The sequence below is a fragment of the Nuphar pumila genome, chromosome 7, assembly GCF_984573655.1.
Source record: "Nuphar pumila chromosome 7, dmNupPumi1.hap1.1, whole genome shotgun sequence".
Taxonomy (NCBI): Eukaryota; Viridiplantae; Streptophyta; class Magnoliopsida; order Nymphaeales; family Nymphaeaceae; genus Nuphar; species Nuphar pumila.
The window spans coordinates 30816717-30830086 of NC_143255.1; the positions used below are offsets into that span (position 1 = coordinate 30816717).

The 13370-nt window shown below is 37.6% G+C and overlaps 1 protein-coding gene across 2 annotated transcripts; it reads right to left on the reverse strand.

The window, feature by feature from the left end:
* Positions 1–1383: 1383 nt before the first annotated feature.
* On the reverse strand, positions 1384–7853 carry LOC149831747 (uncharacterized). 2 transcript variants are annotated; one of them, XM_090014102.1, is made up of 8 exons: positions 7308–7853; positions 6841–6933; positions 6552–6710; positions 6125–6292; positions 5897–6013; positions 5713–5808; positions 3650–5609; positions 1384–1626 (listed from the first exon to the last, which is right to left on the reverse strand). In XM_090014102.1, exons 1-7 carry the CDS (start codon positions 7752–7754, stop codon positions 5145–5147), a joined length of 1545 nt encoding a protein of 514 aa, XP_089870228.1. In that variant the 5' UTR covers positions 7755–7853; the 3' UTR covers positions 1384–1626; positions 3650–5144. The 2 variants fall into 2 exon arrangements, with proteins under 2 accessions (XP_089870228.1, XP_089870229.1); XM_090014103.1 differs by having other exon boundaries at positions 1384–1636.
* Between the last annotated feature and the right edge of the window lie 5517 nt (positions 7854–13370).

The window sequence follows — 13370 nt, forward strand, 5'->3', positions numbered from 1 at the left end:
TGGAATTGAAGAGAATAGTGAAAAATATATCAGCAAGACAGTCCCACAAGTTAGAGAAACAAACGGAGTTCACAACCACTTTTTTTTAAGAGTCATTGTTTCTCTAATACCGTTAGTGGACTGCACGATTTGTACTGGTCAGAGTCTCGACAGATCTATCGCAGACTCCAAAAATGTAACGTCAAGTCTGACAAAAATTGGGTATACACGTTTGAAAATCAATAAGTTCTATAAGATGACTATTCACGTCAGAACTGATGTTAATGAGAGAGAGTTTGCACCAATCAGATCTGGAATCAATGATGAAGGTGGGTAAAAAAATTTTTGCAATAGGAAGAGGAGAAACAGATCTGGAACAAAATCAGATCAGGAAATCCAAAGATTGAATTGAAATAAAGAATCCATAAGAAGAGAAGCAGATCCAATAAATCAGATGGAAGAATCGAAATTAAAAATCTGTTTTGAAAGAAGGAACTTTGACGGAGGAAACAGAGAGAAACGATAGGCAGATCCAATAAATCAGATGGAAGAATCGATATCTGTTTTGAAAGAAGGAACGTTGATGGAGGAAATAGAGAGAAACGATAGCCAAAACGGAAGATTTTTTTTTTGGGTTTTACTAACCTGGAACAAAGGACGAATCTCTCGAGACACTTTCTGAAATCGGATTCACGCCCTTGAACTGCAGTCAGATGCAATCTCGCTTTGATACCATGTAAGAATGTGTCCACCAACGTTGGGTTGATGCTAAGGAGGGAGAAGACGCCTGTGTGTATGTGTGTGTGTGAGAGAGAGAGAGAGAGGGAGAGGCTGCAGCAACGAGAGGTACGATCCTCAACAACAAGGATGGTGCCCTACCTATATGTTATATTTATATTGAAAACAGGTTAGGTCTGGATATTACATTATGCTACATTAGATCCAGACCCAATACAAATAGTGCAATGACTTTGGGATAATTACATGGGTTTTGGGTCCAAACCCAAACCCTTAATGAGTACAATGATCCAGTCAGTCTTAATACATCCCCCACGGCAGGTGCTTTCGTGTGCATCTACGTCTAGCTGATTTACGACTGCCTTGATTGAGCTCATCAGACATTGATTATGCATGTTTCCACAGCGGTGGTGTTCTTTAGTCTTATCTTGAAAAACTAGATTGATTGACTGTGAAATAGCAGATGTAAGTCTATCTCCCGAATCAAATGAATGATCGCTTGAAGAGTGTTACAAGGAAAAAAGTTGAGATGAATTAGAGTGGGGCTTGGCCAATTCCACCAATTCTCATTACACAAACATTGAGATTAGCATATTTGTGCATATCTGGATTTTGGCCCACAATGCAATCAACTATACAGCGAGGTAGACAACCATACATTGCAAATTTCTGAACCAAAAAACAAAGATCTTATTTCATTCACAAACTAACTTTTCTTCTCTCCAGGTAATTACCATGGTTACAATAACCTTACATTGAGAATCGATGTGCAGTTTCTGCTTATGAACTCCTGTTAGAGAAGCTCAGCCTTCTAGATAACTAAAATTGTTATCCCGTGAAGTGTACACCTAGTTATAACCGACCCTGGTTTCATAACTCGAACTGGCTTCTCAGCGATGATTCAAGGATCTGCAAGGAACTTGAGCAAGGATTAGTTGTCAAAAATAGATTGAATCATCAATCTCTGTTGGCTAGTCATCTCAGTAAGTTAGCAGTGTAGCTTCATTTTATATATATATATATATATATATATATATATAATATTTATATATATATAGGTAAATATATGCTAATAATGAAGTTAAGGAAATGAGTAGAAATCACTCTTTCAAAAAATTACAATCTTTTGTAGATCAAATATTCCGGATGTGATCCACATGGTTTGTTTGGTAGGAAACATGTTTTGAATCATGTGATTATGACAAGTAATTAGGTTTTTAAAAAGGTCAAAAAATCAACAGCAACAATGTGCCAAAATTTCATAACTCAAAAGATCACATTTTTACATAAAAAAAATGATCAAGGCTTGATCCTTAGCAAAGGAACCATGCCGAACACATCTTGCACCTATGATTTCTAGCTCATTAATTCCTTACCTTCATTAGTACCATATATATATATATATATATATATATATATATATATACACACACACACAGAGAGAGAGAGAGAGACCAACATAATAAAATGCATCAAGTTTTTAACCCCCATGAAAGGGTTGGAGCAAATAAACATCACAGGCTCATATATTTTGACTGTAGACATCCTGAAACTTTTCCAGACGCATGCATGCCTGCAAGCAAATGCTGCAGTCTCTTCCTAAATAGGGTTTCAGGGATTTCTAAAATGAAGTAGGATGAGAATGGGATTCAAAAAGTGATCAGATGATTATACTCATTTAATAAACTTATTGCACAAAATAACTAAAGCATCAAGGACTGGTAGGGTATCTAAAGAGAACTCGTTTTGTACATAAAGGGGGCACCGTTAATTTTGGGCACCCTTTTCTCGCGAAAATCGAACCCAATGTTTGTTTAGCCACTGTGGGCCCAGCGGAAATGCATCAGCGGGTATGTGTTTCCACTGAAAGCTCCAGCTCTCAGTGACGAGCAAACACTCCCAAAATGCCTGAAAAAGAAACACTATACAAGACAACACGGAGGAGTCCATTTAACTTTGCAAACCTGCATGCCAAACTTCAAGGGGTAGTGCATGATACTAAACTACTCTAGCACAAAAGTAACCACGAAAAGAAGGATTTCTACTGTCAGATAAGAGAGACAACGAAAGAAAATAATGTAGCACTTAGATGCCTCAATCTCATTGTGATTTGATCAGATGATTATCGAGCCAAACAAGGGGAACTTCCAATATTTCTCCAGTGTTCTATTGGAAAATGATGATCGGCTCATGATGTTGACAGCATAAGCAAGATACGACAAACAGATGCAAAAACAAGTCAGGATATGGACTATATAACCTGACCAAGATAGAAATTCTAGAACAAAAATCCTAGGCTCTAGTATCATGAGCGCAAAGAGAAATTCTAGAACAAAAATCCTAGGCTCTCGTATCAGGCATGAAAGCATCAATAACCAAAATCTAAACCTTCTTCTTACTATTGCACAAAAGTGGCAAAAAGTTCCTAGAAGCACCACAAGGTAACTCAGGCAAAAGATGCAAATTACCTTTACACAAAAAACATATCAAAATATACAGGAGATATAAATGAAATAAAAGGTAGAGTCTAACAAACACTGTTATAGGTAAGCGAAAACCAGGTTTTGGCCAAAACTTGGTTAAACACAAAAACAACCGCCCCAGCAAAATGCGTTTTTTTTCTTTGTTCATGGTTGGACGGCCATTGGCCTGAAAATGGCCAGCCGTATTTTTTCTTTTTTTTTTCTTTTTCTTTTTTAGTTTTTGGTGACCAAAAATCTGAAAAGCAGATTTTGGTCATCCAAACAGTCATGAATAGAAACCAGGTTTTTAGGCATAACTTGTTTTTTGCAAACCAGGTTTTGCCCCCGTCATCCAAACAGGGCCTAAGGAAATTTAACAGAGAATTAAGATGAAAAATGCATAAAGGATAAAAAGCAAGAATCATGATATAACACCAATAAGAAGTGGGCGCCAATAATGAAACACTTACTGAATCACGAGGTACTGAGAAGCTCAGCATCAGCATTACTTATGAACCAGTGTTCTGATGAGCAACTCTTAGAGCTTTCTGCAATAGGCTTGCGAAGAGACACTGTTACACCAAAACCAGCTACAACCAGCCTGTAGTCATCTTTCTCAGCAAAAATTGACAAAAAAACAGTAATGATAGGGTGCTCCCGGAGCACCTACTCCTTGATTACAATCCAAGGGTGATGAGTTAAATATTGCACGTATTTCATTACTGTTGTTGGAAACTAAAACAAATGAGAGGGAGAGGCGGTTTCCAAAGCTGAACATTAAATGAGTTATTAATTTTTGGGTAAGTCTCCCTTTCTCTTTACTCTCATGCATTCACGGACGGTGCTCTTTTTGTAAATCTCTCTTTCCTCTCATGTGCACATGATGAAGGACCATGGGTGAAACTACCATGGATAAAAACAAGTGGTCCCCATGGACATGCTCTATAGTGCATGCTCATGGACGGTGCTATATCATGCATGCTATGTACATTGGAAAACCCATGCATAACTCATATTATCTTTCTGAAGTACCTCTAACAATGGCATGTGTAAATACCAAGGTTGCAAGACTAGGAAGCCGAAGAGGAAAATGATAGGCAAGAGGAAGCGAGAAGAGATGCATTTTAAAATGTACGCAGGAAGCGAGGAATGAAAAGAAGAAATATAAGAAATGAATGAGAATCAAAATGAAACACAAATAAAAACTAAAATAAAAGTGACTATTCTCAAAATTTCCCAATTTTTTAGTATAAGAATTAAATTTTTAACAAAATCTAAAAATGATGACTACCAATTTATAGAAAACACATAAAAGTGAGTGAAAAGAGTGAGAGGAAACACATAAAAAACATGAAAAGTAGAGTGTGAGAACATATAAGAATAATAAATAAAGAGTGTGGAAAGCATAGGAGAATCGAGATTCTCATCATGTTTTGGAAGAGAGTATTGCATTTCAGAAGCAAGTTTCTAGGAAATGGGCTTCCTCACCTATCTAAGAAGCTTCAGGTAACTCTACTAAATACCTATATAAGCATGCCATGCATATGTCATGGATGAACTGAAATAATGTACATGACAAAAAACAAGTCCACTCCATGGATGCCGCTCTATCATACATGCGATGTACAGGTTGACAAAACCTATGCCGACTCTGTTTTATCTTTCTAAGACCTCTATCACAATGGCATGCGTACATACTTGTGTGAGTATACCATGCATCCATGTCAATCATTCACACATTAATGCATGGAGATAGAGAGGGAGAGACCAAAAGCCAAGAGCTCATTTAATTTTCAATGTTGGAAACCGTCCTCCACCTCTTTCAATTTGCTTTTAGTTTCCAGAAAATAAAGGAAGACACGCAATATTTAACTCTATTTATAACTGTTGGATCTTAACTGATCCAATGGTTGTAATCAGGGAGTAGGTGCTCTGGGAGCATTCTATCATTACTAAAAAAAGACCTTATCTTGAATTACTGAAATTTGGATGTGCATGTTTAGTATGTTGACGAGGCTTCCATGAACTAGATGCATCAGATGAAAACCTCTGGTTACTAAAAGCTGGGATATGACTTGAATGTGATCCACCAGATCTAAAATTGGAATTCCTGAAAGCTGGGATGTAACTTGAATGAGATCGATGAGAACGGAAACCAGAATTCCTCTGCCCCTTTTCAACTGGTGTCCTAGGAGATTCCCAGTCACTCACATTGACACCTCTAGTAGGTAAACCACCTCCCACATTTGTTATCCAGCCATTTTTTCGCCTGAACTTCCCAGTAGTAAAACCGGCACCCTCCTGATCTAGCAAGCGCTCTGTCCCCTGAGATTGACCATAATCATGGGGTATTGATCTAAATCCCAAAAAATCAGAATCTTCTGCTGGAAGACATTGAGGTGTTGATGGTTCAGAGAACCTTTGGTCATACTACAAGAAGGTTGGCTCAGTTAGCAACTTTAGATAAAAGATATCATACCTAAATTATACAAGTATGTCAAAGATACAGGTAATTGCACGTATGATGTCAAACCTGATCAAGTCTATTGCAACCCCGTGCTAAATGTCCCTCTTCTCCACATTTATAGCATAATGCTGATCCCTTTCCACTCCTATCTCTTGCACACCCCTATTAGAGGAAATTGCACAAGTTTTTCTGACTTAATATTCAGGAAATACGGGCAACTTTCATTAGCCATGATGTGAGCTCCACTTACCGAACCAGTGTGACCTATCTGACCACACTTGTAACAAGAAACCACTCTTGGGCCAGTATTAACAAAATCAACACAACACAGATGACCATATTGTTTGCAGACATAACATTGTATCTCCTGTCAGCGTGAAAATTACTTAAAACATTAATTAACATAAATCCCAACTTAGATCACATTTCTTATTCAAGGCAAACAAAATATATGAACAGTAAATGACAAAATAAAGACCTTCAAATCATCCAGGTCATAATCATTTTTACATGTTGACATGTCATGCCCGGGATTTCCACAACGCAGACAGCACCTCAAACTCGAAGTATCTTTATCGATGCTGTGCTTTTGCAAGCACTTCCTTGCGCGGTGACCCGTTCTTTTGCATATAAAACATGCACGCATCTGCATGAAACACATCATTCCAAAACCAAAATGTAATGTGCACAAAACTGCACGCTCAGAACATGCATAGAATACACACAGTATGGAAAACATATTGGACTAAGAAATTGAACGGGAGGGAAGCAAGACAATATAAACATACCATATTAGACTATGATGTGCATTCTAGTGAAAAAATTTATTGCAGGCATCATACTAAAGATAACATGCATTCGAAAGCCTTAGCAAGACAACCCATAGAACATAAAAAATTGCGTACTTCAGAACATGACTTGGCCGCATGACCGAACTTCCCGCAGATGTAACACGGTTTCTTCTGCTTCTTCAACAAGCACTTCGACGCGGCATGACCCACTTCACCACAAGTATAACAAGCTCCCCAAGACTCCTCGGGAGGATCGAAATACCGAGGCCCACGCTGAATATATACATATAGTAAGTTTGCAAGGCTGAAGAGTAACTTTGCACATAGACATTCAGACAACACCCGGAAAATCTAGTTTTTTTTTCAATCCTTGTGAAATCGCTTCAAAAATAGTTCAACTTACCAGGAGTTTCCGCAATACAGTGTTGTCCGATATCGCAAAGCCCCCCGCCACGGCTTCAGGGGATTCTGAAACCTCCAAAATCTCGTCTACAGTCTACGATAAGAAGAGAAAATCTCTGTCACGAATAAGAATCCCCAATTTCATCATTCAAAACACCCCAAAAATACATAAGAAGCGGCACAACGCTAAGCAATTGTACAAAACCCATAGATTCTCTCGGAAAAACATCGGGCAACCGTTTGGGAACCGAAATAAGCTCCGAAGACGCTAATGAGTTGCAGCGGACTTAGGATTAATAGTAATGCTGCAAAGCTCGCATTTTGCCTACGGGGTAACCTGTAGTCTCTGAGCAGGAATTGCAACTGCACGTTCACTCGTTCATCCAAACACCTGAGTTATAAATTACAGCACTCCACACACGCGCACGCGCGCGGAGAGAGAGAGAGAGAGAGAGAGAGAGAGAGAACCAGTTTCCCGCCTCCGACTCCCGCCTCGACTTCCTCTTCCTTCTTCGTCCTCTCAATCATCTTCCTCCCCTCCTTCGTCCTCCTCCTCTTCAGATTCGTATTCTCGCCGGCGATCGCCGCCCCGTCGACGACGTCGACGCCCTCCGACGACGAGACGTCGACGACGGCCGACAAGTTCGGCGAGTCGCCGACAGTCAGGTTCCGCACCGTCTCCTCCGTCGGCCGCATCCTCGGCTCCGCCTTCTTGAGGATCTCCACCGTCAGATCCTCGTTCGCCTCCCTATCTTTGGCGGCGGCGGCGGCGTCGTCGTCGTCGTCGTCATCGTCGCTGCTGCACAACGAAATCACAATCCTCTTCTTCTTCGTCCTTTTCTCCTTCTTCTTCCTCTTCTCCTCCTCTTCGGATTCCGGCCGGCTCCTCTCCTCGGACAAACTTCTTCCGGCCATAGTGACACCGGAATCCGGCGAAAAAAGGACGGGAATTGAGGACAGTAGGTCGGGAAGGTCGTCGGAAAGTCACCGGCGGGGAAGCGATCTGGAGGAAAGAGGGGCGAAGGCGAAACCCTAGCCGCTGGAGCGCTTTTGTGGGATGACCGTGCCTCGTGGCTTCTAGCAAAAAACTTAAAGACTCTATGTTAAATCCAAAGATCAAGTTCATTAAGAAATCTGCTGCCAGATTGCACAAGTTTTTGGGGGTGCTGTAAGAGCGAGCCTTCTTTTGAAGGATATTTGTAGGATAAAAGTGATACGCTATTCAACGTGGCAGTCAAATAGATGGAACTTGTTTTTGGAATACGCGATGTATCATTTTCTATCACGTAAATACCAATTTTTAACAAGGGTTGAAACGGGTTGGTTTTGAGTCGGATTGTGGCTAATCCTGCTTTAGATCCATGTCCAAAATCCGATTGATCTTTGTGGATCCAAGAGGAGGGGAGGAGCAACTTGACCTTGATAGAAACCAACCGTTGGTAGTATGATGGACCTGCCCGTTTAGACCATTGTGACAAACGTTTTTATCGGCAATTTCTAGTTTTTCAAAAACTCACAAGAAATTTAAAAAATATCATAAATCTTGCATTTTTTTTTTCTGCAAAATCTTGGCAATAAAAAAATAAATTTAAAATATAAAATTAATTTTATAATAAAACATTAATAAAATTTATTTAAAAATAAAAATACATGATTTTTTCGTGATAAATAGCCGTTAAAAACTTAAATATCGTGCTTAAATCACGGTATTTATGTTTTTTCATAAATCTCAAGATATTTGTCACTATGGTTTAGACGGGTTGGATTGCAGGTAGAGGCCTTTTTTTTTTAATGACGAGGAACCCTTACCGAAGCAAGAAAACCCCCGGGTGAGGCCCCAAGACCACCCTGCCTTCTGGGGCCCATGTGCGCCATTAAGGTTTGATTTGGTGCCCTCATATGGAGACCCGGATTATAATAGTAACATATATCAACGATATTTTGAAAATATGGCCACCGTATTTCAAAACCATATATAATTTCCAAAACAAAGTCCTTTTCAAAGTATCGCAACTTTATCGTGATATTATTGCCTTGTTAGTGCGATATTGACATTTTACACGTTTATGTTTCTATTATATTTCGAATCTTTGATATAATTCATCATGTGAATTTTATATTTGCTAGTATTTTTCCAAGATTCAAAAGAACATTTTTTTTATCTATCATTATCATTATGGTTAATACATGGGTTCGCAATGTGCAAATCCGATCCATGTTAGACCAAATGAATTAAGTTATATGATATCCCAACTTCAACTTAAGAGAACACATTTTTAGGGTACTTTTGGAAGTAACAAAAACTTTCATAGAAAAATTTGCCTATGAGAAGTTTTGATAGGATAACTTTTTAAAATGAAAAAAAAAAACACTTTGTTTGAGTTTCATGAGAAAAAAAATCTTAAAATGAAAGAGAAAGGAGGAGGGGGACGTCGAAGCTTTTCTAGTTTTTTCAAGAGGTGAGTGATGGTCGGTGGTGGTGGATCTTCGATGCCATTTTTCGAAATGTGAGTGATGGTGAATGGTGACCGATGGTGGCGATGAATGGTGGGAAGGGCAATTTTTTTAGATATGGGTGATGGTGAGTGGTGGTGGTGGGGGGGTGGTAGTGAAACTTCTTTGGTGTGATTTTTTGAGAGGTGGGTGATGGTGGGTAGTAGTGGTAGTGGTGATGGTTGCAGAAAAATAGTAGGCATAGTGGTGTGATATGAGGGGGGCAAACAGGGGTGTAGCAAAAAAAAAATATTTGGTGTGATAGTCGGGGGTTTGAGGGCATCGCCCCCTAAAAAATTGTTTTTGAGATAAAATAAAAAATGACTACAATTATTAATAAAAATATATTTCATATGGACAAATCAAACTATTTGCTGCAGTCAGGGTTGGGCTAAAAAAATGGATAAAAATCTATTTCATATGGAATCAGGGCTGGGCTAGGACTGGACTGGGCTAAAAAAATGGATAGAAATCTATTCCATATGAAATCAGGGCTGGGCTAGGACTGGACTGTGCTAAAAAATGGATAAAAAACTATTTCATATGGAATCAGGGTTGAGCTAGGATTGGGCTTTAAAATATATATTTATATATATAACTGTTTCGGGAGGCAGGATTGGGATACAGCCCAGTCCTGCCCCCCCCCCCCGCTCCGCCTCTGACTCCTACCAACCATGCAGGGAACCGATGGTTCCATATGAAAGGCACTTCCATAAAAGAAATGTGTCCTTATCAAAAATTTTAGACGTGACCAATCAACCTTAGAGAATTGCGACTAGGGTCATACATATTTTGGATTTGATCTATATTCAATTATTTTTGTAATACGGATCATAAAATAAATCTGAATGCAAATTCCAATTGGATTTGGATTGGACTCTATAGGAAATCCGGTTAGTACTCAAATAGATCAAATTCACACGTTTGGTTATTTTTTAATGTAAATTTCTTGTTTCAAACCTTATTTTACCCCTTCTCCCTTATCACCCACTGTTGGTTGACATCCCGTTGGTAAAATCCTTGACTTTTTCTTTGCCCACTTGAGAGTACACCCATCTTGGGCTATAATTATTGTATTTTCTCTCATATTATAGCCTTTTTGTTTATAGTTGAAGAAACTGCAACCAGGTGCTGAAACATAGTCACCATCCCTTGGATTTGAGTGTATATAATCCAACATGTGTCCAACTTGAGAGTGGATCCTGTCAAATGCTGGGTGAGATTGCTAATCTTACTTGGCGTTTGATTGGATTTGCTCTTATTCAACTTGTTCATTTTTTTTGTGAAATTTATTTGTTTGCTTTTTTAAATTTTAAAATTTTTTATTTTTTATTATATGGATAGTTATATTTAAATAACATGTGATGATTTAAATTGTATTCCTAATATGATTATGTTGTTGTATCGAGATTAATCCTAAGGCCGTAAACTTGATTTAGGGCTATAAAATTTACTGATAAATTCTAGTTGAATTTTTTTATAGATTTATATTCTTGGCCATACTAACACTCCCGTGAACTGACAAGAATAGAGGGACTTCTTGATGAATGCCCTCAACAATCTGACTGAGACCATGATGACTCACATCCAAGCACAGACTACAGAGCCCATAACTTGTGTGCACCTTGCATCAGTTATGACAGCGAACACTGATGCATTGACATATGAGTAATTTCTGAAGTCAAATCTATAATGCCTTAATTTTTTAAACCATGAATTTAGGATTTTTTTTAACTCATTTACATGATTTTCAAGAAACATAGCAAAAACTCTTTTTAAATACAATTTAAGTCTTGGGCAGGTTACATATATAACACATACAAGTAAGACTAGAATAACTAAATCAACCCATTATTTATATTTAAAACAAATTAAATACTAGCCTCAAACATTATCAAAGTTTACAAGACTTAATCAGATAAACACAAAATAAAATATCAAGTTCTTTCAAAACCTTAAAGAATTGTGACCCTCTTAGCACCAACCTAAGCCTACTATCATCACCCTCCAGTCTACTCATTACTTAAATGTTATAATTAGAAGCATAAGTCTACAGTCTCAGTAGGTACACCAAAACACGTGAACACAAATATTCCAATCACATAATTAAACATTGACACATTTTTAGATATCATCTAAATCACAAAACATCACAATATCAAAATTAAACATAATTCTCAATTACACAACTAATAATGCTTGCATTCATATTATAGGATAAACATGCTACAATGCATCATGCCAATGAAATAACAATTTGTGCACAAACTAAAATATATCAATTATTTCACTTTGATTTTTTGTGTTCTACTTCTTCTCCTCCCTGACTCCCCGAAGGTATACTTTCAGGTTCTTAACTTCGATTCAACCAATCCAATGAGAGGTATATTGTGTTATGTATTCTATTAACCTCATCGAACTGAATAATCTGCAACCTCACACCGAGGTTCCATTGGAGAGGTCCGTAACTAAGAGAAACTCCTAATGGCCCTACTCGAAATCGATTTTTACTCTGCAGAGATTTTGGACATACCACCTATGATACATGGTAGTTCGGGCCCTCTATGGTCGAATATAGGAGATCAAGAGACAATGCTACTCTCCAAAATAAAACAATGGTCAACCCGTCGTGTGTACCCCCACTCTCTTCAAAGTAGGTCTCATTCCAAAGGACCTGTTTCGAATGGGTCATGCGTATCATTTAATTATTATGCCCATAAATTAAAATATATGCACTCACAACACATGCATCCGAGCTCATAAGCTCAATCTCTCCATTGGAGATTTCATAAGCAAGTATATTTTGACTCATTAAGATACCCACAATTCACATCATAAGCTCAGTCTTTACGAGACAATTATGTGATTATGTGCACGAATATATATTTTTTATCTCTAGTGTACCACAGACACCCATAGGTTTCATAGTACCTAGGCTCACACCAAGCCACACATGCTCATATCACATATCATTATCATTATGTCATATGCTCACATGCATAAATAAAATCTGCAACCACATGTAATTCATGATCATATTTAAACAAGCAACAACGTGTGTAACATTTTACTTTACATTGTTTATACCTTATGATATTCAATGCACATTAACATGCATACTCAGTTTGCATGTATAACAACTCAAATTTTAAGATAAACATCTATAACCATGTTGCATAATGTAAAATACACTTAAGCATCTATACAAGACACAATGTGTAAATTTAGATCCCTTTTAACCTATTTTTGGAAAACCCATCAAAAATCATAGGAACCGAATTACACTCTCAATTTTATTGAAAATGCCTCCATGTCTCAGGAAAATGGTGTAAAAAACAAAATTAAAAATTTTGTTATAATAAAATTACAAATTTTTTTAGACTAAACCCTATTTAGGAAAAATATAAGACATATCCTGTCAACTACAAAAAATTATCCCGGTTTACAGAATTTCTCCAGACCTACAGAAAAATCTTTTGACAAAACACTTTTTACAGAATCTGCTTATACATGTTACCTTCCATCCAGATTTTTCTCAATTTATTTTGATCAGTCTTTGTTGGGTCTTTAGAACTATCAAAACTGTTGGTCGGAACGATATTGCAGATAAGGCAAAAAAACTGTACTCTGTTGCAAAGGACGTTTCGACCTCAATACAGATCCAAACGAAATAATATTTTTTTTTAAATTATAGCCCTCGATGTGTAGAATACTATAATATTTTAATTTTAATTTATTTATTTTATTTTTATAGATATATTAATTTTTTTTTGAAATAAATTGTGATAAAAAATGATGACAGAAAAACCAAGATTAAAATTCATGCAAGATCCATTAAGCAAGAACAAGATTCCAAGATAAATTCATACAATCACTTTTTTTATGCTCTAAACATATTTACACCATTGTATAACACATATTTGCTCAAATTCATGCAAGGGCCGAGCGACCAGATGTGGCCAAGTCGACCCAACCCATTATGGGTTGGGTTTGAGTCAAGGGTTTAGGCCCGAGCTCCCTAGTTGTTGGGACAAAACC

Coding starts and splice junctions, on each gene's coding strand:
- LOC149831747 (XM_090014102.1), bottom strand. CDS start 7,754: ATGGCCGGAAGAAGTTTGTCCGAGGAGAGGAGCCGGCCGGAATCCGAA. Junction 6,934..7,307: donor GAGTCGGAGGCGGGAAACTG/GTTCTCTCTCTC, acceptor TTCTTATCGTAG/ACTGTAGACGAGATTTTGGA. Junction 6,293..6,551: donor CGGCCAAGTCATGTTCTGAA/GTACGCAATTTT, acceptor TGTTTCATGCAG/ATGCGTGCATGTTTTATATG.